Here is a 27,148-nt window from a genome sequence, read left to right as displayed (position 1 = left end):
TCTCCTTCTTCGTGGGTGGGACGGGGTGCTCGGCCATTAATTAGCCCGCGAAACGGAGCGACAAGCATGGCATTGTTGCAAATTGCTTAATTATCTTGAGAGTTTGAGGCCGACTCGGGCTGTAATAAGAACGGAGAATCCATTGATCGATTCTTCCTCTCAGCAGCTGAAGAAACAAGGTTGATGTGAGGAGGAGGTTGTCGTAGAAGTTCGAGGAAAGGGGGGGGGGGGTCTTTGTCTCTCCGTCTGCTCGGGTTTACTGATTAAAGCTTCGCATCTGATGAGGGGAAGAAAGAAAAGCAGCTTCATCTTCACACCCTTTTAAAAAAGGAATGCTCTTACACCTCGGCACCCACATCCGCACTGTTTGTGCGCACTCGATTTAAGCGTGTTTGCATTTGTGCATGGAAGTGTGTGTGTGTGTGTGTGTGTGTGTGTGTGTGTGTGTGTGTGTGTGTGTGTGTGTGTGTGTGTGTGTGTGTGTGTGTGTGTGTGTGTGTGTGTGTGTGTGTGTGTGTATTTGACCCCCCGAGACAAGAAAGCCTCCTTTGATCCATCATTTCACCTTTACAACCCAACCCCCCCTTCTACCCTTTAAGTTATCCCCTCTCACTTTACCCCCCACCCCCACCCCCCACCCCCCTACTTGAACAGGCCAATGTTTTTTAACACTGGACCCTTTCTTGTCTTGGTCAGCTTGGGCGACACACACACACACGTTTCTCTCTTTCTGGCTTTACAAAGGTGGGTCTGTGTGTTAGGACAGCGGCCTGTTTATTTTTCCAGCAGCCAGCGCTCCCGACAGTTGCCTTTATTGTTCATTGTCGGCAGAGTGATGGAGTGAGGGAAGGAGAGGTAGCTGGATGGCTGGATGGCTGGATTGGGGGGGTTGGTGTGACTACCAGCCGGGAGGACAAATGGACGACTCTCACCTTCCTGTAGTGGTCAAAGGCCGGGTCAGGCTCCGTGTAGCACATTGTCTTCACCTCAATTCCTCTGTCTTCTTTTCACCCCCCTGTGAGCTCGTCCCCTTTCTCCCCCTTTTCTCTGGCCGTCATCTGGTTTGACTGGTGCAGGAATGCGGACTTCTTTAAGGTAGCAGCTGAGGAACAATGGGTGATTGTAGTGGTCACACACACACATGCGTAGTGTGTCTATAGTAAAGTTTAAAGTGGAGGAGCCGCCACTGATTGAGTTTCTCCTTAACTACATCCTGTCGAATGATTTAGGCCTCGTGCGAGGCTGTGTTTGGAAACATAGTTGTGTATGTGTGTCATTGTGTGTCTGTGTGTCTGTAATGGAGATGGTATGTCAGGATCTGAGGGGTTAAAGGTCAGGCCATGCTAAATGTGAGCAGAAGGCGGGTTGACTGCAGGGTAAACACAGACCAGACACACTTTCTTTCTTTCTCTCTCTCTCTCACATACGCACAAGTCTCAAGAGCTACCTACCGTTCTTTGTCAAAAATGTTCAAACCATCATTTTTGTTGTTGTTAGACTGGAGCTAATTTCTAGTTTGTTTAACCTGTTGACACATTTTTCCACTTTAAGTAAATGAAGCAATAAAAACATTGGTGTATGTGCTCTGCAGTAATCACAGAACAAAAAAGAAGAGTCAACATGTGGTTTTACAACACACCTTCCGTGGAAGGGACCCGAGCCCCTAAGCGGTCGTATATTAGACGGACCAACAAGCCACAGATAGCTTTACATTACTTTGTTGTTCCTTGCCCTTTCTGACCCGACTCCCGCAATCCTCTCTGGCCTCCGGATAGAATACATCCATGCGTCGTATTTCTATTCTCCACAAACTAAACCCTTTTTTTTTGTTGACAGAGAGAAAACAAAAATGTGCATCCTTCCTTCAAGTTCAAGCCTTGAGTTACTTCCAAGGATTACAATCAACCCCCTTGTACACAGGTACCCCGGACAGCCTGGCGGAAAAAGAGCGGCAACTGATGGGCATGATTGGCCAGCTGAGCAGCCTGAGGGAGCAGCTCCTGGCGGCCCACGAGGAGCAAAAGAAGCTGGCCGCCTCGCAGATGGAGAAACAGAGGCAGCAGATGGAGCTGGCCAAGCAGCAGCAGGACCAGGTACACAATCATTTTACAACAATAGCTGGGAAACACCGTTATCGCCCCCATTTTCCTGGCTGTCTGCAAATGAATAAGCGGTACTGTACATGGAGCCAGCCAGCTCTAAAGGTCCCTTTTCAACGCAGCGGTGATAATCAGTGCAGCCAGTGAAATTAGTGGGATCTCATTGATGATCAGGCCCTTTTGCTTGCCACCGATTGGTGGGTCAAGTCGGGGACCAGGGCCACTAATCATGGAGGGAAAGTTGGAGATTCTCAGCAAAGCACCAGTACACACAGATTAAACACACACAAACAGCGAGGATGCAGTTTGACGACCAGAAAATTATAGAGGACCAAAACTGGCAACATTTAAAAAAAATTAAAAATTAAAAAAAAAAAAACAATTAAAAAAAATGGAAATAAAAAATAGAAATGGAAATAAAAACTATGAGGGGGACTATTGCAAACTGCCTGTCATTTTATATGTATATGTATATATATATATATATATATATATATATATATATATATATATATATATATATATATATATATATATATACATTTTTATTTTCACTTTTATTCACAAATGTATTTATTTATTTATTCATTTATTTATTTATTCATTTTTTATTTTGGTAGTTTTGGTCATCCAAACAAAATATCTTATGCCCTAACAACTTATTGTAATTCATGTTGGTCACTAGTAGTTACCAGCTTGTCAACTAGTAGCTCCACTCCAATCTGGAATCTTCCATCACTATGCTGGCTACAGAAAAAAATAAAAAAATGCAACATTTTTCAGCGTTTCTCTATAAAAATCCCAGACTAGATAAGTTCACAAATGATTCTCCGCACTTACAACCACAGACATGCAAAGCTGGCAACCAAAACAGAAACAGGGTGCATGAGTGAGCTTAGGGTACTTCGTGCTGGAGCGGCTGCAAGTGAGACAAACACGCTGCCAGGCGAGACTCTGCCAGGTATTTGCATGGAAAGACGGGTTTCCCCTTGTTTGTTGCGCTTTGAGCTGCCGGGAAGCTGGCTTCGCACGGTAAACTAGACGCAATGCATTCACAGCGGGAACAAAAGTCACATGTGACCAAAACAATGACTCGCAGGCATACGTGGCGACCGACGCCGGTTGTGTGAGAATGTAGTGTGTGTGAACTATCATTTCAGCTTTTAACTTTCTATGGCCAGTAAAATAAATGATATTCCTGTCACTTAAGTAGGTAGTAGTTCTGAAAGGGTTATTGACAACATGCAAGGAAGGATGACCCTGAAATACGACCAAAAATTAATATACAAACAACTAGCTACAATGTTTTGCTGTAAATTGAGATGTTACTGCCGTTACAATTATGGCAGATGGTCCCTAAGTATGTCGATGCAACAGGGCTGACCCTTTAGCTGCGAGTTGAAACCAGATGAGATCCGTTCTAAATATTTCATTGCCTCCCCCCAGATCTGCGCACGTGTCGCACTGCTCGCACCCCGTAAACGCACACGGATAGTGTAGTCTATATTCTCTATATTCGAATAATGTGCCGTTTTTGTCCTCAGATTGCCCGGCAACAGCAGCAGCTCCTGCAGCAGCAGCACAAAATCAACCTCCTGCAGCAGCAAATCCAGGTGAGGTCGCTTTGAGCGTGTGCCGTGCGTTGATGCTTTCTGAGTGTGTTTGCGTGCGTGTGCTTGTAGATGGTGGTTTATGTACGTTTCATAACGTGCCTGTCAGCACAAGTGTGTGCATGTACTTGAAAGCGCATTTTGTAGTTTCCAGCCAAATTGGAAGGGCGATTCAGCATTTGCAGTCTGCAAGTGAACCTTTTTGCGGGTAACTGATGAGTCGTGGTACTAAAAGGGTGGCAAGAGATCATCACCACTTGTTGCTTTTTCTTCACACAATGCCTCTTTTCTTCTCGTAATAAACAGCCACATGCCAAGGAGATGAAATGTCATGTCGGTATTATGTCAGGCTATTTGTGACAAAGTAAACGTCTTTGTGTAGGGGAAGAATGGAGGAAAGAAAAGCCAGATCAACTGTATTACCTAGAGGGAATACGTGAGCAGTAATTATTAACCTGCCAAGGCATGTGTTTTACAGAGAAGAAACATAAATCATGCCACCAAACAGAAATGTCGCAAAAAGTATCAGATTGCTCCAAAATTACTCAGTGTAAAATTTGTGTAGTTCTACACATAGCATTTATTGTATAGTATGAATGGCAACAGGTTAACTGGAACCTCTGCTACCTAGTGGAAGTCCACGTAAATGTTCTTCCTACCACTATATGTCAGTGATTGACCCTCATACACCAAGGCGCTGCAATAGAAAAACTGTGACCCATGATGTTCTCATTGGGAAGCAACAATGTACTAAACTGTTTTTTACTTTTTTTTAACAAACAATATTTCACCATTGTCAGGAAACAGACAGGATTGTAGCTTTGTTGTAATCATACAAAAAAAGCAAACAGGCGATAAACAAACTGAGGCTGTTAGCAATGATCGACCTATTTATTGACTGCATTTTGTTGACAGAAGCTCTCCACGCTTTACTTTTTTAGCCACAGGTATAGATGAGACTTGATGGGAAGTAAATCAAAAATGTATAAACATGATACTTTATGGTATTTTGATTGGCCGTCATATCAACCAAGTGATTCAATTATAGCAAAACTCGTCGCTAATGTCCTCATGAACCCATGCGACATTTTCACCTGGTTTCATCCACGTTGCTCTCTTGGTATGCGGCGGGCCAGATGCAGCAGTGTTGCACAAATCCAGGCTGGACTGAGCTAAACGGGCTTGAAAAATGGAAGTATTGTCCTTTTTGGGTGCGACAGTGGATCCTCTATGTTGGCCCAGGTGGCTCGGAACTAATAGGCCGGGCCTTTCTAAAGGCAGATGACACAGAATTTTGAGCTGAGAAAGGCCCGCTTTGTATCACCGAGACGCCCCGTCCAAGACGGAGCACACACACATGCATGCGCAACCCCTCTCAACGCCTCCCCCGTGAGTCGGCCATACACAGTTTGCGTGATAAGGGGCCTTGTGATAGCGTTTGTGTGTGCGTTTTTGGTGTAAAGCAGCTGTGTTTATTTGCTTTGTGTGAGTTCAATTCTACATTGTCCTCCCTTTTTTGCGTCTTGCAAGTGCGTTGTTAGTGAAGACGTGTCTGTGTGCTCCGGATTGCGCGCGCGCGTATGTGTGCATTTGCCGCAGCTGTGTGTGTGGAGCTGTAAACACGTCCGCTCATGATTCACTCCCTCACGACCCCGCCGAGACAAAGCGCTCTTTTCCCATGACTTTGCAACCTTTTCCCAAACAAGCGTCTCTCCGCCGACCCCCCCCCCCCTACCCCCCCCCCCCACCCAACAATAGCTTCTCACATGGTGCGGGGGAGGAGGGGGCAGCTGTAGGGGCATCCGCGATGGCGTGAATTGTACGTATCTAAAAAATGATGCGCGATGATCAAACGGGCGCTGGGCATCAAAGAGTTGGTAGAGAAAATGTGCTGCTTAATCATTCATGAAGAGATTGTGGGCGCAATCCCACAATACAATGGCCTGCCAGAGCAAGGGCACCAGGTTCACTATGTTGGGGTGTGTGTGCGTGTTTTGTGTCTGTATGATAAGCCCCTTGTGATTGCATTTCCCCCTAACGAGGCCGAGTTCAGCTGTCCCTTCTTGTGTCTCTCTCTGTTTGTAGTGCGCATGTGTGTGTGAGTTGGCTTTGTTAGGCCCTAAACCCCCAAAGGCCCGTGAAGAATGCTTTCAAGCGTCCACTTGGACGAGGTGATGAAATGAAACGAATGATCAAGCTCATGAAAAAGAGAGGAGAGTGGCACACATCTTAGTGAAAGGAGGACAAATTATTTATTGTCCTCGCTTGCAGTTTACTTTTTTCTGTCAATTTTTTTTACAATCGAACATACTACATGCGTGACAACTATGTAGGCCATTGAACAGGATCCAACCGCACCGCTTACTTTGCAACTCAACGCACGTGCTCATTGTATAAGTGCCCATTAGTATCCAGAAGTCAGCGATGAACTGTTTTGACTAATTGAGTCTTACCTGGAATTAGCATTGCTAATTAGCCATTAGACAAACACCGTCGGAAATAAGAGTAAAGCCGAGGTCAATTGCAGCCCCTCTAGGTACAATAGGCCCGTTTCCACCGCTGGAACTTAGGGGTAAATTTACGGGGCCAGCCCTGTATGTGCGCGTCACCACTGCAGGAGCCTTCCCAACCGGGCCACATTTACAGGAATTTACGGGGACGAGCGGAGGTTTGACTCGAGGGAAGGTACTCCGTCGGCCAGATAAACTCCTGATCGGGCTCTGGCGCTGATTGGATGAAACCATCGCACGGCGAGTACGTGTGAATCGAAACTCATGACGTCGCAAAATGGGCCGTACTCTGCAGTGGAGACACAGCCACAAGCGGGACGGCTGAGAGGACGGTTCCTGTGTAAGTCCCTACCCCCCTCCTTATACCCGAACGTTCTGAAGTGGAAGCAAGGCTAAATTCCGTTATTGGACTGTGTGGTGTTTTCCAAGGCCAAAGAGGTTCAGGTGGGATTTTTAGGTCTAGATGGTTCCCAAGTATTTTTGAGCCTAGGCAAATATTTGTCACTTAATGAATCACATCTTTGGCCAAGTGACATCTCGTAACGTCAAAACTCCTATTTTGGGGCAGTCGTAACCTATATACCTAATACCTAATCCCATAAAGTTGTGAATTTACGCCTTTAGGCTAACTAAACCGTGGTTTTTAAAATCCAACTCGACATGCGTGTAACCATAAATGTACCCTTGTCCCCTCATTCCACTAATCTTAAACACAATCTAGATTGATCCCCAAGCTTAAGTAACGGCGGGGGGAAACTGATCCTTCCATTCTAGGGCGATACAAGACAAATTATTCTCAGGTCAAAACGTGACCATGTGTGCACATGGAGACACACATGCTCCTTTCCGCACCCCCTGCCAGGGGCCTCCTTGTTAAGTTGGAAAGGGTGAGCATGTTGCCTCTCGTCTTCTCTCGTTCTAATTAGGCAACTTGTCTGCGAGGCTCCCCCCGGTGGCCGCCTTGCTGGGAAGCGCTGCGGGGATGAAAGGAGCTCACCTGCGGAGCGTCTGGGGTTTATGTTGAGAGCGCAAAGAATAGAAGCCAACAGTGTATTGAGACACAAGGATGAGGCGACGCGGTCGTCTCGGCGGCTAATGAATCCAAGAGTCACCAAAGCAAAACTGTCGGTTTAGTGCGTCTCAACTTCCTCTCGTCTTTCATCTCATCAAGCACGCTCGCTCGCCGCTTGAGAGGCAAGACAGGAATGCGTAATGGGGGGCAGAGGGAGGAGAGGAGGGAAAAAAATGGTCAAATGAGTAAAGCCACCTGATGCTTTGACTGGTTTAAGAGAGGCCAGACGCGCCGGCGACAGCGGCTAACAAGCTGTCCATTAAGTCTAACCCGCGTTGCTAACTCAATCACTCAACCTACCTGGTGCAGTCACAAGCTCAGCAAAGGCTTTCATTCATTTTCACACATACCACAGCTAACCTTTTTTTTTTAATTTATAAAAAAAATAATCTTTAAAGAGCTCAGTATTGTTCATTCGGTAATGTCATCATCATTGCTTTTTTTTTTTTTTTTCTGTGTATGTGCGTGCGTGCGTGCGTGCGAGTGTGTGTGTATTCGTTAGCTCACCAAAAACCTATTAAAAAAATCCCATACCGTTCACCTAAACCGAACACCGCCGTCAGGAGACCCGAGGGGACCAAAGAAAACAAAGGAAAGTGAAATCCAGCACCGACCAGACACCACCCACCGGGCCACCAACCAGAGTTCTTCACCAACCCTAGAAACATCTAAATTCCAACAAATCCAAAAAATCAGGGAGACCTCAAGAGACCAAAGGAGAGACTGAGGAAAGGAAGGAAGGACAAACGAAGCAGAGTGAGATCCACAGACACCAGCCTCCACCGATTCAATGACCTGAGGAAGAAGCAGATTGTGTCTGAGTTTCGATAGATGCTGGTGTGGTGGATCTGGCATGCATGAAAATCTCCACCAAAGAGGGGAGCCAAAGGACGTCCCCCGGGCCCCGCCAGGGCCACCGGCTGGAGAGCAAACCCAGGAGCAGGAGCGCCCCCCACCCCAACACGGCCCGCGCCCCCATCCCAACGCAGCAGGATGGGGCAATGCAGGCCCGCCAGGCACCCCACCGGTCCACAGCCCCCGCTCCCCCCAAGATCCCCCGCCCCCCATCCAGCCCCGCCATCCACCCCAACCCAGCCCCAGCCACCCCCAAGTCCCCAGACACCCCCCCCCCCCCAGCACCCCCCTGCCCCAACAAAGCCGCCCCCACCCCGACCAACCGGCAGCCCCCCAGCCCCCGGGGACCCCCCGCACCCAGGCATCGGCGCCGAAGAGGGGCCGGACAGCGGAGCGGAGAGGGCAGCCGCGCCCACCCCATCCCCCGCCGCGTGGAGGGACGGAACACCGGGGGCAGAAGGGGAGATGGGGGCACCGGATGATGGCCGGCACCCCCGAACCCCAGGCCCAGCGGGGAAAGGCCCCGGTCGTCACTCCAGACATTCAGACAAGGAACTCGGGAGCATTCCTTCTCCCTTTTGGGCCTTAGGAAAGGTACCTGGGACTTAAGTCATTCATCTACTGTTACCGATTCCTGACCCTCTATTTTGTACCCAATTAAATGAGACAGCCTGGCTATTATCTCCTTTGCAGTTCTTGCCCTAAATTATATTAGAGATCCTGACATTTTGATAACCTGCAATTTATTGCCTGTGAAAAACAAACTTTGAAGTCCAGTAGCACTTATATCGATTAATAATAGCATAGAAGTTTTTTTTCAGTTGGGTAGAATCACATTTTTCAAACTGATCCAATCTCCAATGACGTACATCTTATGAAAGTGAAGCCTAGAAACATCCAAAACGATCTTCAAGTATGACCTAGGGCAGCATAGAAAGTGGATGAATGGATCGTTGCGGAACTAACAAGGTCTGTTAAATTCATCAATTACAAGGTCTGTCAATGTAGGTGCAATCGACGGCCATGTCGCAGCAGACTGGCCCATCGTGGTCCATACATGGAAAGTTAATGGAGCGATATTAGAAGCTCTCTTGCTTCAAATTAATTATTGGTTCTCTCCCCTGTTCAGCTAAAGGTCATCCAGGTCTTGCATTAATTGCCGCAGCATATGGCTGCCAACAGATTTTAGCTGAGGGACTGGCACTTAAGCGGGGGCTTTATTTTTATTTTTTTCACAAGCTCAGATGCGGGCCATATTGTGTGGCGCTGGCAGCTATTGTTCAGCGCATTAACTTCACAGAGCTAATTACTCCCAAATAATAACTTTACCTTGGAGTTTCATTTTTTGGGGAAGCGCACCGCGTGCCAACCAACCTGTTTCGCACCCCATATGTTAATTAGCGGCCACATCTTCATTATGCCGCGACGGCGCTTTAAGTTCAAGCTGTGCCGCCTGGCGCGTGGTGAACGCAGTCTCCGCTCGCTGCCAATTATTCTCAACTCTTGCTCCCCGCGCCGCACCGCCTTCTCCCTCTCTTGTTCATGATGTTCTCTGACGCTGAGAACTTTCTCTCGCCAGGACGATTCCTCCTGTCCACCGTGGCCCTGTGAAACTTCTCACTTGCTTTCCAGATACTCTTTTCTTTGCAAACATTTAGCGCTGATTAGAGATGCTTTCTCTTGACGGGGCTCTCATTTGTCCATTTGTATTTCTTTCAGACGAGTTGTGTTTGTTTGATGGCTTTTGGATGTGGAGGAGGGCTTGGCAAGATTAAAAGCTCCTCATTCTCAATGTCGACAGAAGCGGCGGTGTGATGTTTTGTCTGTAGTGTTGTAAGGTTTTCATGTTCACTTTGGGACTGATGTGAAAGAGAAGCCGAGGAGAGTGCTATTCCCCAAAGTGCCCGCTGTTTTCAGATGTGCGTCTTCCTTTATATACCGAGATGTAGAGATTGTCTGATAGATGTGGCCTCACTTTCTCAAACAAGCATCTTGTTTCCTTTCTGTCAAACTCTCGGGTCTCGCTTTCGGGGAGAATCCTTTCCCTCTTGTTCCACAACTTCTAAATGACGAGCCAAGCATTTGGTACCCGGGCACTCCATTGGAGGCAACCGAATCTACCTCTTAATACCCTCACTATCCTTTCACAATTACGGAAACCATCAATACTATAAAAAAAATAAAAAATACAAATAAAAAATAGTAATCAATCATGATCTAATAACATGACCCAAACAAAATCAGCCAGCACTACTGATGGCTAAAGTTCCTGGGCAGATTAGTTTCATTAGCAATACACAGAGGCTGTACAAGAACATCAACATACTGTACATGCTAAATGGCAGCGTAGCCAATGGAAATACTAAATGCAGATGATTAATTGGTGTCTTTCAGCATATGTTCTGTGACACTTTTGAGAATTTTATGCCAAATGCATGCCTTGTCTCAATCAAGATTAGAAAACACTGATAACTCATTTCGAAGATCCTAAATGAGAGGGAATGCCAGGGGGAGTCTTAGGACGCTCCTTTTAATCAATCAATTATTTAGTCAGTAGTTGGTCTAATAGATTGCACCCTTCAGTATTTCAAATTGTGATCTTGTGTGAGTTTAAGGTGGGAGAACTGTAAATGGAGTCCAATCCCAAATAGGGAAGAAGTCCCAATAGTTAAGCTCATCCGGCATCTGGGGGTTCTTGACCCGCCTGACTTTGCCTTGTGTGCGGTGCCACTGAGCAGCCCGGCAGCTGTTAAGTCGACTATTATTACAGCAACATATGGCTTGGGAATTATTCTCTCCTCTCAAATGCTTGATCTTTCGCTTCCATTGTGGAGAATCACATGCATTGTGCACCAGCGTTGTTGGGTTATTGATGTCTGCCTATTGTATGCTGTCTTTTATTTTTAATTTTTGTTCACGTGTGTGTTTCAATGAATAGAGGATGGCGAACCTGAGAGCGCTATTAAGGATCTTATGCGATATTTTCATTTGAAATGAAAAGAAAAAAAGCCACGCGGATGTCAGTCACTCATGTGTGTGTCTCCTTGTCTCCTATCTCCTCCTCCCTATGGCGTGTTCGTCTCCCAAGCCAGCTCCGCTCCAGCATATGTCCAATTAGGCCTGAAAGGCAAAGCGGAACTGTTGTGCCTGTGATTCGTCCCTGCGGGGGGCCTGTCCGAGCGCCGCGCTGGAACGCCTCTCGCTTTCTAATCGCGCAAACGCGTGGTTTATGGGTAACCAAAAAATGCTGGTGTAATTATTGTTTTTTATTTTGGGGGGGAGGGTGAGAGTGTAAACAGGAGCCGCTTGAAGAGAGCACTATTCCCCTGGGCCGGGATAGTTTGATTACAGTGCTGCTGTCATGCCGACACACGGGAGGAAGAAGTGAGGGATGACACACACACACACAGAATATACTGTAGGCACACACACGCAGGTAAAAAAGAGTGTTTTACTCCTCAACAATCACTCAAATTCGACTGGATGATTCTGCGGCACATCTTTATGATTGTGCCGCTATTTCACATCCAATTTCCCCATCAGACGGCTTTTACCTGCCTATTATCCTATTCAGGGATGTCACTGCGGAGGAGGGCAGTCAAAGGTCGTATCACCTCAGAGCAAAATGGCTTCCGTTTACTCATTGAAGGCCAAACATCATTTTGATAATGGTAACGATTAGAAAGAGTGTTTCTATTCCACTTTCACATTTTAGAAGTGAGCAACGTGAGAATCCATTTCTGCTATTTGTCCTATTCTCTCCATCGAAGCAGCTTGCATCTTTTTTTGTCGTCCCTCTGTCACCTTTCTCCCGTCTCAAACTGTACGTCCGTCCATCACATACACACACAGACACACACACACACGAGCCTTTGTGCGTTGTTTTTGGCAGCGCGCTGCTTTGTGCAACCATCTGTCTCCTACTCCTCTCTCTTTTTCTGACTCCCCCGTCTCTTCTCTTTCGCTCTCTTTTGGCTCCTCTGCCAAAGACGCCCGATCGCAGGAGTTTTTCTTCTTCTTCTGCGCTTCTCCTTTTAAAATACCACGAAAAACCTTGTGAAGCCGCATGGCTGTCTGCCGAAGAGTTCGCCGATATGGATACGTCGGCGCGTGCGAGTGTGTGTGGCGGGGTTCAATGGGGGAACGTCATCTTTTAAATACAAGGAAATGGCCAGCTGCTAGGAACTGTCCACACTCCAGAAAGTGTCTGTGTGTTCCATATGTCAATGATCTATATGAGCCTGAAGTAAATAAATAAGTAATAAATGTCAATTTTGGGACCAATGAAGTGAAATTAGATCATTTCCCATGATACTCCTACAAAATGTGATTGGTCTAAAGTACGCGTTGATGAACCAATCTGTTTCCCCCTCTTTTTAACCCCCCTCCCGCACACACCCCCACCCCTGCATCCTCAGCAGGTCCAGGGCCAACTACCGCCACTGATGATTCCCGTCTTTCCTCCGGACCAGAGGACCCTGGCGGCAGCGGCGGCCCAGCAGGGCTTCCTCTTGCCTTCCGGCTTCAACTACAAACCGGGCTGCAGTGAGTGCCATCAATATACACACATAATGAAAGAAAACTCTGAAAAGTTGATGTTGTTTGAAAGTGTACGCTGTAGACCCCCGGGCCAGACTTTGAACACCCCTTGTCATTTGCTTATCTCCCTCGTTCCTTCTCTTGGCTTCAATCGTTTGTCTTCTATTTTTCGATTTATAAAAGCAACATGACTTTTTTGGGGGCGCTCACGCTCCGGCTGTGTGTCAATGTGTTGTTTACCACGATAAAGTGAGAGAGAGAGAGAGAGAGAGAGAGAGACAGAGACAGATAGAGAGAGAGAGAGAGGGACAGAGAGAGAGAGACAGAGACAAAGATAGAGACAGCGAGAGACAAGGAGAGAGAGAGAGACAAGGAGAGAGACAAGGAGAGACAAGTGGACACTTGCCAGGAGATGCTGGGAATAAAATGCTCCATGGGGGGTTCGGTTTGGAAAGGGGAGGGGCTGGTAATGTGACCTGCCCCAGGTTCTCCTCACATTAACACGAGCCGCAGCCATAACGGCTTTCCAACGCTGCCCACACATGCACAAGCGTGGAAGCCAGGGATGCATTTGCCATCTAACAAACACAAAAAATAAACACGGACACAAATAGGATGTGCCCCCACCCAAAAATAAATGAATTTCAGAATTTCACAGCTTCCCAAACAAGTTTGCTTCCTTTTAATTAGAGCTACCCACGAAAGATGCGGTGGGCTTGCATTTTTGGCAGATTTTGCCAATTCTTACTGGACGTTCTCTGGCGCACTTGAAGTTGAAGATCCTCATGCTTATGCAGCACACATTATAGTGAACCCACATTTATTGTGGGGATGGGGGGGATATATTCCACACCCACCTTCAATGAGTGAAGATTCACAGTCTGAAGCAAAGTGTGCTTGCTTCAAGCTGTTTACGTGTCAATTCAAGTTGACCGCAAAACTGACACAAAACAAAAGCCAAATGACTATTGGTAGATTTAAAAACCACAGTGTTCAACCAAATCATATCAAATCATTTCATCTCCTGCTAACATATAATCTGACATGCCATAGAGGGGCTAATGGAAACGAGCATAGATGTTGGTACTTATAAATGCTACTTGAACACGTGCGGAGCAGAAACGCACACACACAAAGCATACAACAATAACCACAGGTTTTGCCGGAATAACGACTATTGGGCTCTATTGGACTCTTAATTAGGCTGCAAGTCTTCCAATAGAACTCTGCACTGTTAATACATTAAACTGTACGTCCAAACTTGCCTGTATACTGTAAAAACCCACAAAAATGATTGCTTACACAGCGAAAAATTAATGAGTCAATATAAGTTTGGTACCACTGGATTGAAGTAGTGTACAAAAGACTCATTACTGTAGAGCAAACAGTGACCGAGGCTCATATTCCATAAACAACATGTTTGTTTTCCTCCGTCCTTCTTCCTTTTGTCATAGCGACCCCGCAAGAGCAGCACAAATATTTGCCTGGCTCATGTTTGTCTTGAGAACGATTTGCTTTGGAGAAAGAGGAAAAAACTGTTTCTTATTTTTTCCTAAATATATTTTAGGACCAGAGTTATATGGGAAAATATGTCAGTAAAGCCAAGTTTTGCTCATGCCAGGTCACATTTACTGTCATCTGATGGTAAATGATTGCAATGCAAAAGCACTTTTTTTTTTTTTTACTTCTTTCTACACATTCAAATTTCCTTTGCATGACAATTAAGTACATTAGCGGCCCCCTTCATCTCTCTTGCCCAGCAATTACGGCTATCTGCACCTGCACGGTCACCATCACTAATAATTCAAGTCTCTTCTTCCTCTTTTTCTCTTTTATCAGCCCTGACAAGATGTAGGATGACCACAAAATTAGGGACACGTGCACCTCATGTCCAATATTGTACGTCGGTATTGATGACTGCAATTTCTGTAATATATCTCAGTAGTTGGTGCAGGTGTACCTAATGAAGTGTCCAGGCGATGACAGTAACAGACAGCCGAGGTTTCAAAAATAAAAGAAAGAAAGAAAGAAAAAAGGAGGAGTGTGCTGCAATCGGTGGTAGCAGCTCTTAATTACAACAGCGCCACCCGCTTTATCAGAATCCCCTCACCTCACCGCTCTTTGTCAGAGTGTATTAGGGGAGGAAGACACACAATCAGGCTTTTCATTAAGGACCGCGCACACAAAGGGCAGCTTTAACAGCTGCACAGAAAACAGGGGGGGCGGCGGGGGGGGGGGGGGGGATATGCAATATCGAGGCAAAGAGAAAAAAAGATTTAACAGCTACCAGTGAACCCCGTGTTTGCTTCGGGTTCTTGCTCAGAGAAACGTTTGAAAAGTGAGGGGATTGTCCAAACTTTTCATGGGGATTAACAGGAATTTATGGGAATAAAATTGACAAAATATTTGGGGAATTTAAAAGTATCAGATTTCATGCAAGTAGAGAATTACCTTATACTGAAGCGTCAGATATGACACCACTCCTGTGAAGTGAGAAAAAATACATCAACAAAAAACGGATCAATTAGCATTTGCAACATTAAAAAAACGTTTCCTATTTGTCAAGACAGTGTTAATTACTGTACATGATAAATACGACCTGTAGAAAAAAAATCTGTCGTCTCTTGTCCCTCCAATTAGATTTTTCCACCGGTCCAACTGATGACATTTGGAGTAACACTCTATATTACAAAAAGGATTATCAGCACATTATCAAGATTTTATCCAATAAGATAACATTTTGCAAGATTCACATCAACACATTACAACAGAAAACAAAGATAATAACATTTAAACACCTCTCAAAAGAAAAAGTTGCAAAAGCCTAGACAATTTTTTCCCTCCAATTTTTCACTCTGTTGTAAAATATTAAGGGTCTTAAGGGTATTGTAAATGTTCCGCCTGCGATTCATATCTTTATTGTTGTAAGAGACCAACAATAATTGCAAAAAGTAATTTTAATCATTACACATTTTAATTTTATTTTTAGCCTATTTTATTATTTGTTTTTAAATGATTGGCTGATTAATTGGTGATTATGCTGCTATACATATCAGAATGGGCATGAGTCTAAAATAAATTCTTATTGCCGGTGGCTAATCCATAGCGTGCTTGATGACTCAAATGATCTTGTTTGGACAGGTGACCCGTACCCGCTGCAGCTCATCCCTACGACAATGGCTGCGGCTGCGGCTGCTGCCGCCACACCAGGCCTGGGACCCCTTCAGCTGCAGGTACGGAGGTCAACCACGATGTCATTACGTAGCTTCCAAAAATTCATCAAGTGATGCCGTGTAAAGGTGATTATTATGGACAGCTGCCCCGACACATATACTGCTCACACATTGAGGCCAAATAAGGTCAAGCGTTTGGATTGTACAGTACATACATGTGCACCTGTTAGTCCAAACACGCCGCCAGCCCATATGTGAGGCACTACGGGGAGAAATAGCAAAGCTGTGTGAAATTCTATCAGCGCGAACGTTTCTCAGCGCCACTGCTGATTTCATTATGACTCGCCCGATTGTGTGTGTGTGTGTGTGTGTGTGTGTGTGTGTGTGTGTGTGTGTGTGTGTGTGTGTGTGTGTGTGTGTGTGTGTGTGTGTGTGTGTGTGTGTGTGTGTGTGTGTGTGTGTGTTTGTGTGCGTGTGCGTGCGCGTGCGTGTGTGTGTGTGTTTGTGCGCGTGTTGAGCCTGGAATAATGTCCTCAGATCACTGCTGCAATCTAGCTGTCCATATGTTCCACCGTGTTCCGACTCACTTAAAGTCGCGGCTTTGTCCCCAAAAAAAAAGAAGGAAAAAAATCACATCTTCCATCCGTCTACGTTCACACACACTCACATTGAGATTAAGGCTTTGTCAGAGATTTGGCCGGGCTGACCAAGTCTAAATATGGGAGGATTTCTTTAGGGATCATCTCATTTGATAAGGAGGGCTTGGTTTTTAGGTTGCCATAGCAACGCAATACATTTTTGTGCTTACACTGTCGTCTCTATTGATAAGTTTTTTCGTCTAATGCTTTTTACAAATACGATGCTCAGTTTTTAATGAAGACGGTTTTGTGGTTTAATAGTTGGCTTTTGCAGCTAAAATACTGAAGGGCCCATTATCACAGTTGATTGCACAGTTGATTTTCCAATGATGAAGAAACCCGCAAGCCTTAAGAGCACTATCATTAGTTACAGTTCATTCCTCAAATTGTATAACACAATCATATTGTCTGGGATGCATAATAATTAACTTGTACAAATTTCATAAGTGCACAGTACATTCTATACAGTAATTTTCTAGTGTGGGACCAAATCGACTCAGTTTTAGAGTAATATTTACACTTGGAAGAGAGTAAAATAAGGAACAAACCCACAACTTCAGTTTACGAGATCTACTCCCTGAGCCACGCAGCTCTTGCTGTGAGTTTGTATATCGCTTGTGTCAGCTGGAATCTTCGTAACTCCAATTTTGGTCTCCTCAAGGAGATTCGCAAACAGTAAGAGTGGCATATTTTTTTCAATTCTTTATTTTACTCTGTACCAAGTGTAAATATTAGCCTACTCTAAAACTGAGTCTATTTAGCTCTAAACAGAGTCAAATTTACTCTACAGAATTTACTGTGTGGAGATCCATAAATTGATAAGGCGCAAAATGAAATTTTGTACATGGAAATAACTGATAGGATGGACTTTACAGTAAGTAGGGAAACCAGTGCGGAATAGCCTACTAAATACTTACTGATTGACCCCTTGCTCTCAAAGCTACAATAATAACAGGAAAGTATCCTTTGAGTTTGAGTGCTTCGCCGTTTGGAGAAAAATGCATTAATCTCCTAACGATTTAAAGCTCTTTCTGCATTAGTACAAATGTGAGTCGTTCTCACACTCGATGGCAGATTAACGCCGCATCCTGTGTTGGTTTTTCAAGGCAACCGAGTGGACAAGGTTGGCATTTAGCATCTTAATCTGGAGGGGGATGAGTGTGACATTGTGCATTAGACTATATTAATCTCCCTTCCTTATTGACCTTTGATATTATTGATATTATCCACACAAATGGGCCGAGAAGGACAAGCGAGACCCGCAGATACAAATGCACTTATGCAAGGGGGAAGGGGGGTGATAACGGAAAAGGTGGTGTTCTTTAGCGAGGTCGGAGAGAAGAATTGTGTGTGTGTGTTTGTGTGGTTTAAAGAGGGTCAATGGCGTGGGTCGAACATCATATGGAGAGGCAGATGTTGGAACATATTGTCCTGGATTACCGCGCTATACCCCGGAGACATGGACGACAGGCGGACAACAGGCAGGCAGGCGGGCGGCGGGGGAAGAGGAAACCGCGCGAGACAAAAAGACACGAGAGACAGCAATCAGAAAAACAATCAGCAATATGTTCATTCATCAATTTCATCTCATAGTATCATAGTATTAAAATGCAGTATGTGTGACAATCTCACATCCTCGGGAAGACGGACAGGAAGTGGGACAGACAGAAAGACAGAGAGGAATCCATCCAAAGTTTTGGCACAATAGTCTTCAGTGTCTGCGCAAACAATAGCTGCCTCATTGAAGCGCCCGAAAAACTCTTTTTTTTCCTTCTTTTTTTTTAAGAGCTCAGTATTGTTCATTCGGTAATGTCATCCACATTGCTCTCTTTTTTTTTATTTATTTTTTTTATTATAAATTTGTATGTGGGTGAGTATGTGTATGTGCGTGTGTGCGTGCGAGTGCGATTGTGTGCCCGAAAAAACTCTTGATGACTTGATGAGCGAGCGGCAATCTGCTAATCTGACTGAAGACGCAGATTATTCACACACACACACACATCAAAAGCACTTTTTTGGCCTGACTGGATGAAGCTCCTCCTCTCACTCCAACATAGTTACTTGGCACCCAAATTATCCAATTTGTGATTGTGCAACTGTGGGGATTCAAAGGGGAGGCATAACCGCCAATGCACTTTTCTGCCATTTATTGAACAGCTGTTGTCGGCCACAGCTCACGGTCAGACACCCACGTGATGTCACATGCGACCCCAAGCAAGCCACGCCTCTTAAAGGCACATAACTAACTCACATTTGCTCTATTTCTTCTGTGTTTGAATGTGTTTAAAATGTGTGTGTTTTTAAATCAGTAGTGCTCAGGCTGGACATGCTCACAAACATGCATGCAGATGTGTCTTTGCAATAGGGGATTAGAAGCACATAAAAAAAAGTCAAGTAAGGAGGAGATGGTTGTCACAGTTCAAACCCACACACGCGTCTGAAGAGTGACATTTCAAATTCCTTATTCGCATCCAACAACTATGATTGCATTTCCCCTCTCTCATTTGTTGATTCACCAAGTGTGTGTGTGTGTGTGTGTGTGTGTCACCGCGCTTGTGCTCCTCCAGTCACCCCAGGGGGCTTTGCGCTGTCACTTCCTGTTTGTTGACATGCACGCCGTTGTGGCGACGCTCAGGGCGTACTCGGCAGTGCCCTCTGTGGCGCATGTGTACGTGTGTGTGTGTGTGCGTGTGAGATTGCGCGCCGGCCCATTGAGCACGCTTTGAGTGACGGGAGCTGGCCTTGTAATGGAACTCAATTTGGTGGGCGAATAAAGAAGCACTGGTCCGAATATTGCAGGATGCACACACACATTGCGCCTGTGGTGCGCTCGCTCGGGGGTGGGGCTGGTGAGAGGGTGATGGGCGGAAGGGGGGAGTCTCGGTTGGGGGTGCCCAGCCACACAGAACGTTTAATTGAAGCTCAGGCTGATGTGATCTCAACAAGGTGATCCTTGTCGCCGGACCCCGCAGCCCCCTCTCCCCACGTTGGTCCGCGCATCGATGGCGGTGCTTCCTGTCTGCCACGCGTTCCGCAATTAAACTCCGTCCCCTCTGAGTCGGAAAGAGCGGCAGATGCTGCGACTCCAAGCGGAGATTTATAACTGTAAAAGTCAGTCAAGTGGGCAGAAGCACATTTTCTCCATATTGTGTGTTAACAGCCCACTTAACTAATTAGTCTCTTATTTTAAATGACATCTTACTTGTTTCTATTGGTGCCTGTTTGCATGTTGATGTGCAACATGTACAGATAGGCCGATGGTAAAGGCAACAATATGTTGCGTTCGTAAAGCAAAGATTCAAACCTAGAACCTCAAAACTGTGAAGCGGCCATGGTAACCACTGCAACACCGTGCTACCTGCATTTTGTATGGCATCACAAGCTGCCACTGTAGCCGTTCACTCCAACATTTTAATGCCTGACTGCTGTACTCTTATTTAAAAAAAATATCGTCAGTGACAGACAGCAGATTACTCTGCATTCAAATATGATTTTCACCCAAACTGTTTATTTTCCTTCCTTGACGCACGCCAGCTCGATTGACTCACTCCTCTTATTTGTCTAAAGAGAGACAAATGTCTGTATGAAGACAGCAGAGGGATTCGGGAGTTACAGCGGTTGTCTGAGCTGATGGGCAAGCAGACAGAAAAATGGAGAAGGAAAGAGAGAAGAGAATGGCAAAGGCAGCATCGCTTGCTTAGCCATTTGCATAAAGCCGGTGGCCGGCCGCCAAGCCTCAACAGAAGGACGCAACTTAAACTATAGACAAAAAAAAGGGGGGGGGGGGGAGGGGGGGAATAGCGGGGCGCTTGTCTTCCAGAAAACAAAACCAGAAATAAATAATAACAATCCTAACTATTAAAAAACACACACACATACACATCTGTTGGTTCCTGCAAGCGAGTCGCTCGCTCACTCGCTCGCTCTTCAGATGCGACAATTTGTGGAAAAAGCTAAGCGGCATCTCGGAGATTTATATTAAGCCACATAAAAGAGACTTGAGCAAGACTGAAGACCCTTCCAAGTTGTTGCCAACACTCTTTAGTGTTATTCACTGAATTGCTGTTTAATTAAATGCGTAGATATAATGGCAGGAAGCTGTATTTAATGAACACAAATGGAGAGAAACGTGTTCCTTACTGGCATGGAGAGTTTTTGGCTTCACCTTGAGCAACACACACAGCATGACCTCGATATCCCCGATGCTTTCCCTTTCTCCCACAATGCACCTGGAGGGGACATCTCCGGGCCTGCAGTCAGAGAGGCTGTTAGCGCTGCTCCCGTGGGGGAAAGGAAAGAAGGAAGAGTCGTGATGTCCCTTTCTGTGTCGCACAAACAAGCCCGGCCACTAATGGCCTCCCCTTCTTCTTCTTCTTCAGCTTTTTAGCTGACCTCTTCTTCTTTTTTGTTTGTGCTCGCGCTGGTATTCATTTATTCATGTTGCCCCTTCCTCCTCCTCTTCTTGGTCTTCTTCCACCCCCCACCCCTCTTTTTCTCTCTCTCCTGACACTGCAGCAGTTGTACGCGGCTCAGCTGGCGGCCATGCAGGTCTCCCCTGGGGCCAAGCAGCACGGCCTGGCGTCCCAAGTCAACCTGGGCACGCACTCCCCGCCCACCAACACATACTCGCAGAGCGACAAGGGCCGGAGCTCCCCGCCGTCAAACAAGCCTAAGGTAAGCAGACGCAAATGCGCTTGTGTGCTAACGCTAGAAAAGCCAGGGGATCAATAGGTTCTCATTACAATTTGTGTTATTTCTCCAGAACTCAATTGGTAGACCACTGCCAAGGCTGGACTCATGTGTCCTCTAGGTGGCAGTAATGGCCACTGACAGACTGAAAATGATATTTTTCAAACATCCAGATTCCCGGATCAGTTATCCAGATCCGATAAATTGTACAAAAATTAATTTTTTTCTCCACTGTATGCAGCCCCTGCCAAAAAACATTTTGAAATGCCCCAATATGGATATTGTGTGCTAATTTGTGACCACGGAATGATGATAAAATTCACTTTTTGTACAGCTCTTTTTGAAACAAAGTTCCAAAGCAGCCATGAACTAGGTACAAAGAGGCAACTCCCGTTTAGAGTACATATACTACAAAACACAGTGCTGTGTTAAAATACAGTAAATGGACATAAAGGGCACTTAATACAGTGCATTTCTTCTTCCCAATTGAATTTATTTAAAAAATATATATATATTTTTTTTGTTTCCACTGAATGGAACAGCCCCAAAATTCAATTAGGTCTTTTTTTGGCTGGTGCTGCACCCCCTCTACCCACTTGGTTCACTGAAAATTGGCCAAGTTGCATCCTTGGCTGTGCTCAACCTCTACAAGAGGATCCTGATTACATTACAAACACTTGCCATAAATCAGATCAAGAATTACAGACGCAATTACCGGCGGCATTTGCATTTATTGACGAAGTACATAATGTGTACGTTGGCGTTTTCTAGTGTTGCAACACAAACGCTGTCCATGTTTGTCTTTTTGTGACGTGTGCATGGTCCCACGCTCTTGTTTGGAGTTTGCCTCTTTTTTTCCTCTTCTCTTATCAAACAATCACCTTTCCTGATAAAACCTCAGCATGTCTGCCAAGCACAACGCAGCGTGGACGTTTTGCTGTCTGCGACATTTTCTCAGCTGGCTGGACAACAGTGGTGGCAGGAATCCAAGTGGAATTCAATGAATATGTGCTCAGCTTTGGGACCTTGACCAGCCATCCATACAATCTCTCTCTCTCTCTCTCTCTCTCTCTCTCTCACACACACAAACACACACATACTTTTTTTTTAGTTCAGTTATTAGCTGAAAACTGAATTTTTTTGTGCATCATGATTGCTTCTGGTGTGCATGCCGTGAGCATAGGGGTCAGTATAATGCTTCCAAAATAAATACATGGAGAAGACGATCTCTCATTAGCTCGGCAAGCTGGTGTAATATTTGTCATTTTTCGCAGAGGATAAAGAATAAATGAGTGTTCAAATATTGTTTGCCACCGCAGCATTGACGCTAATTTTGTTAGCCTGTTTATAGGATTTTGTATTGTGTTAACATTAAGCTAGCAACTTTTTTAAGTTAGCCTATGTGGTTTAGTTAAATACACGCGTGATTTTTTTTTATGTTCACTGCTAGCATAAGTGCTAATTACTAAATTTTTGTTATTTTCCCACGACAAAAAACGGAGAGAAAAAATCAGATGAGTGGTCCGCTTGTATCAAGAATGTGGTTGTTTGTACGTCAAGACGCTACTGTAAATTAAAAATGCTTTGCTGCCATCTTGTGGCATCTATCCGCTATTACAAAACGTCTATGGCTGCGACGGATTTTTGCCATTTGTGAAAGGGTTCGGTCTCACAGAACTGCAAGTAAACACTCGCTGAAGCCATCCTGTAATGCCACACAACAGTATCGACGGCCACAAGACTAGAAAAGTCCACATAGCCTCTATTTATGTGTATTGAGTGTTTATTAAAGAAATCCCAACTTAACACCAACTGGGTGTTGAAATTGCAGCACTCAGTATGCCGACTTGCAATGAATGTCAGTCATTGTGATTAATTTGCACTGATGTGCTTTGAGGCCAGGCCCTATAAACTCGAAGTTGGATATTCCCAATTTCTCATCAGTCTTGTACGCAGCAAAGAAACACACCCAAAAAAAAGCACTTGAAAATTCTCAAGGGAGGGAAGAAGTGGTTTGATTCTGTTGACAAGCCGGGTCACATCCTGACTGCGTGCACGTCGACATCAGCAGCAGCACAAACATACTGCCGCCGTCTCATTAGCATATATATGGACTTGGGCTGACCCCAAAGTGCTGCGGCCTGTGGCGGAGGAGCCGTAATAACCTCCCCCTGCCTAGCCAGAGCGTCTGACATGCGCCCGGACCCCGGCAAGCCCCGCGGAGCCCAAATGGACAAGTGACCGCTGTGCTCCCCGCTCATCCCTTCTATCATCCGCTCTTTATCCGCCCTCGCTCGCTGGCTCACTCTCTTTGGGTGAGTGACATGTATATTTCAGAGGTGCCTTTTCCCCTGTGGGTTGTGTCTCAGGTCTCAAGTCATTTAGAGACCCGCTGCCTGCCTTTGCTCACAGCTGTTTGGACTCAGGCACACATCACTTAAGTGCTTTACCCTCGGGTGAGACACTGGCACGCGCGCGCACACACTCACAGGTGCTGAAGACGGCACGGTGGCACACTAGTACACACATGCACAAATCACAGCAGCATACATACAGCGTTCTTATACGCAAGACTGCCTCTTTGGATGTGCCATATGGAGCACAAGAAAGTGGCGACTGTGCTGTCACAGCACTACTGACCTCATTCAAGATTCGGGTGATTACCGTCATTTCCTTTTTTTATTCTTATTCTCTGCTTGCGTTGACATTTATGAGCACAGATTTACTTCACAAAAAGCAACCAATTGACAATTTCAAATTAGCAGCTATTTTTGCAGCATACATTTTGCGGCATAAATCCCCATGACAAAAAAAATGTCTGCAGTGCCGGTGTGATGGGGGGCATTCGTGGGCCCAGCCCCCAAATTGAGTTACAGTACTGTCCCCCTGCAGTGCTTTTTTTTCATACCAAAATTGATTTAATTGTCAATCTTTTTTACATCTATTTAACAGTAAGATGAAGATGCAAAACTAAATAAAAATAATAAAAACAATGTTGATCATTTACTATAGCAAATTAATTCAATCTCCACTCTGAGAATGACAAAACATCTTCATTTGCATAATGGGTAGTCAAAGAGTTTGTGCTAGTGCTGTCAAAGTTAAAGCGTTAACTCATTGATTATTGCATTAATCACATAATAACGCAGATTCATCGCACTATTAATTTTAACCACCAATGATCTTTTAGCTTGACGGCGGATGGTTACGTTAAAGGTAGCACATAAACATAACTACATGCATTAAAGCATTTAATAAATGTTTTCAAATGACATTCAGAATATTTGTTCATGTCAAATTACTGATATTTTTTATTCTAAATTATGCAAATAATTATTAACTGATTAGTAAAAGAGGAGAAAGACACATAACAGCTGCTTATCAAAATTTTTTATTAAGTGATTAATCCTGGTGAATCAAAATTCTAAGATTTAATTAATCACATTCAAGAAAATAATCGTTTGACAGCTCTACTTTGTACTCACAATTTCAATTCCTGTGCAGTTGGAATGTAAATTGGTGTAAAATCTCAAGTGCACGAGAATACATTCTCATACAATGTCCAACTAGGAAAGGAGGGGGACACACGCATTTACACGTGACCACACACACACGCACACGCACACACACGCACACACACCCTCCTCTGTCCCTCTGGCTCTCTTGTCACTGTGCGTGATTTCGGTCTCCAAGCTTGAAACTGTTTCATCAGCCAAGAGAGACACAAACGCAATTGTATTAATTCAACATTCCAAGCCTTTCAGAGGCTTTTGAGGCCTCACACACACACAGAGACACACACACACACACATACACACACGATTTAGAGCTTGTTGAACAATGTCTCTCGCGCACACACGTACACACAACAAGTGGGTCCAAGCCTCTCAGCTTGACTGTCTCAACTAATTCCTCCACAGTGGCATTATGCAGGTTGGCCACCTTCCCACCGTAGGATTTGGCTTGGCTCAGAGAGGAAATTCCCCCATCCAGTGTACAAGATGCGGCGGCGGCAAGCATGATCTATTTGTAATAAATATTCAAATGCATTCCCCAGCCAAAGCCCAGCGTAATATCGGTCAGGATTGAGAAGATCCTCGCTCACTTGTTTTGTTTGGGGGGGGTCCTCCTTTACTCTCCACTGTTCTCTCCTCGGCCCATTGTCTCACTGAAGGCATCAGTGTTCCGTCGATTTAGAGAAGACCCCCCCCCTCTAATGAAGGACAATCCGGTTAGGCCTCAGCACACGCAGCCTTCCAAAGTGGCACTCGCATGCAGGCACGTACCCATGCGGGGGGCTTAATTGGAAAAGCTTAATTGAGTTGTGAGGGGCTCATAAGGCTTAAGGAGTGAAAGTCGGCCTTAATGAGTGGATATATACCCCCCAAAGCCCCCCCACCTCACACACATACAGGACTGAAATCCACTGTATTGTACTGCTCTGCCTAAGGAGCAATTAGACGACAAGAAAATAAAGAAGCCGAATGTCTCTATTGCACGAGATTGCAATGAAATGAATTTGATCTCAAGTTGTTCAGTTTGAGTGATCTGAATGCATCTGTCTTGTCATATTTGAGGCTCCCACCTCGATCGGATTAGGTCAACAGCGGGGGTGACGTCGCCATGACAACCAACACGATAACTCACCCCCGGGTGTTGTGTCTTGTGGTTGTCGACACGCCGGTTCATTTAGTACGCGGAGGTTATTGTTGCGTGAAGGCAGGCCGTTCATTTCTATTAACGAGTGCGCTTGAAATATCGAAACGCCAAGTTGGCATGAGATTATACGGCGCTTGTCGGAGCATCTCGATTCTTGAAATGTGATGGATTGGTTGGTCACATGGTCCAGGGTGTGACGTTGCGATTGTAAGAATACTTGTTGTGTTGCTGACATTTACTCTCAGGTTCAGTCAACCTACAACATTTATTAAACAACAGACAAGGAAGGAAGAAAAGAGACTTTGATTATTTTTCTCGCGAGGAGAACGGACAGAGATGTGATGTGTGTGATCTGAAGCACTTCTGCCCAGCCCTCTCTTTTTATTTATTTTAGGGCGGTCCCTACACAGTCGTTGCTATTCTAAAGGTTGGGGGAATACACAGCAGCAACCATCACGTATATGAGTCATTGTGCAGATAATAATACAGACGTGTCTTTCGACTTTCTTTGCGTAAGACGCCATTTTGTGTGGAAAAGTTGAAGGAGCAGCAAATTTGTGCATGTTGTCCGAGGCCTGCCTGCCTGCATGCGGCACGTCCGTCCATCCGTCCTCGTCGGAATCGACTGCAATTCGAATGCTTTTTGCATGTGAATGTTTGCAGCCAACTGTCCCATTGTGATGAGCTGTTTAGGCAGTGGCATGCACCGAATCATCTGTCCAGCCAGACTTGCCTTAGATTGCTGTGCATGGGCTCCATTTATTGATTTATTGCCAGCGGCGAGAAGGTGTGTCTCCCGCTCCCAAATTGCTAGTCACAGCGGGCGACACTGTGCTGTTTTGGTTTTTGCAGGACAGTGAGGGTGCACAGCCACTGAACCTGTCGGCCAAGCCTAAGGCATCCGAGAGCAAGTCACCCAACTCCCCCCCAACTTCCCCACAGGTCCCTGCTGCTGCCGCTGCCGCCAAGCTGGGCCCCGTCGGCTCCATGAAGCACAGTGTCGCCCCCTCCAGCATCGGAGGACCTGCGGCCAGAGTCAGCTCAATAGGTTGGTGAACTCTCTGTACGCTCGCACACAGCAGACTCCTTTTGACCCCCATGCACATGAACTAACTGCATAAAGTGCACCTTTATTTGGATTTCAAATTCAGATGGTCTTGAAATATACATTGATCTATGTATACTTACATGGAATTCCCATATATTCACTTTTAAACATACACATTTTTTTTAGTAACTTTGCAACTGTTATTTATTTGCTGAAAAACTCACTGATTAGTCTATTTTGCGCTCAGGACAAACAA

The 27,148-nt window shown here is 45.4% G+C and overlaps 1 protein-coding gene across 8 annotated transcripts in view; it reads left to right on the top strand.

The window, feature by feature from the left end:
* Positions 1-27,148, top strand: part of sox5 (SRY-box transcription factor 5) — a 95,324-nt gene that overhangs the window by 54,999 nt on the left and 13,177 nt on the right. For 4 of the 8 annotated variants that reach the window (XM_086058482.1, XM_086058480.1, XM_086058479.1 and 1 more), the window contains 6 exons: positions 1,921-2,093; positions 3,644-3,712; positions 12,565-12,691; positions 15,827-15,918; positions 21,012-21,170; positions 26,697-26,892. In XM_086058482.1, coding sequence (XP_085914608.1) covers positions 1,921-2,093; positions 3,644-3,712; positions 12,565-12,691; positions 15,827-15,918; positions 21,012-21,170; positions 26,697-26,892 — 816 coding nt within the window. The remainder of the gene's footprint in view (positions 1-1,920; positions 2,094-3,643; positions 3,713-12,564; positions 12,692-15,826; positions 15,919-21,011; positions 21,171-26,696; positions 26,893-27,148) is intronic. The other 4 variants (XM_086058486.1, XM_086058481.1, XM_086058484.1 and 1 more) reach the window with 2 other exon arrangements.

The sequence above is a fragment of the Leptonotus elevatus genome, chromosome 17 (genome assembly GCF_054856555.1).
Source record: "Leptonotus elevatus isolate MCC_2025b chromosome 17, RoL_Lele_1.0, whole genome shotgun sequence".
Taxonomy (NCBI): Eukaryota; Metazoa; Chordata; class Actinopteri; order Syngnathiformes; family Syngnathidae; genus Leptonotus; species Leptonotus elevatus.
This window is presented reverse-complemented; position numbering and strand designations above follow the sequence as displayed.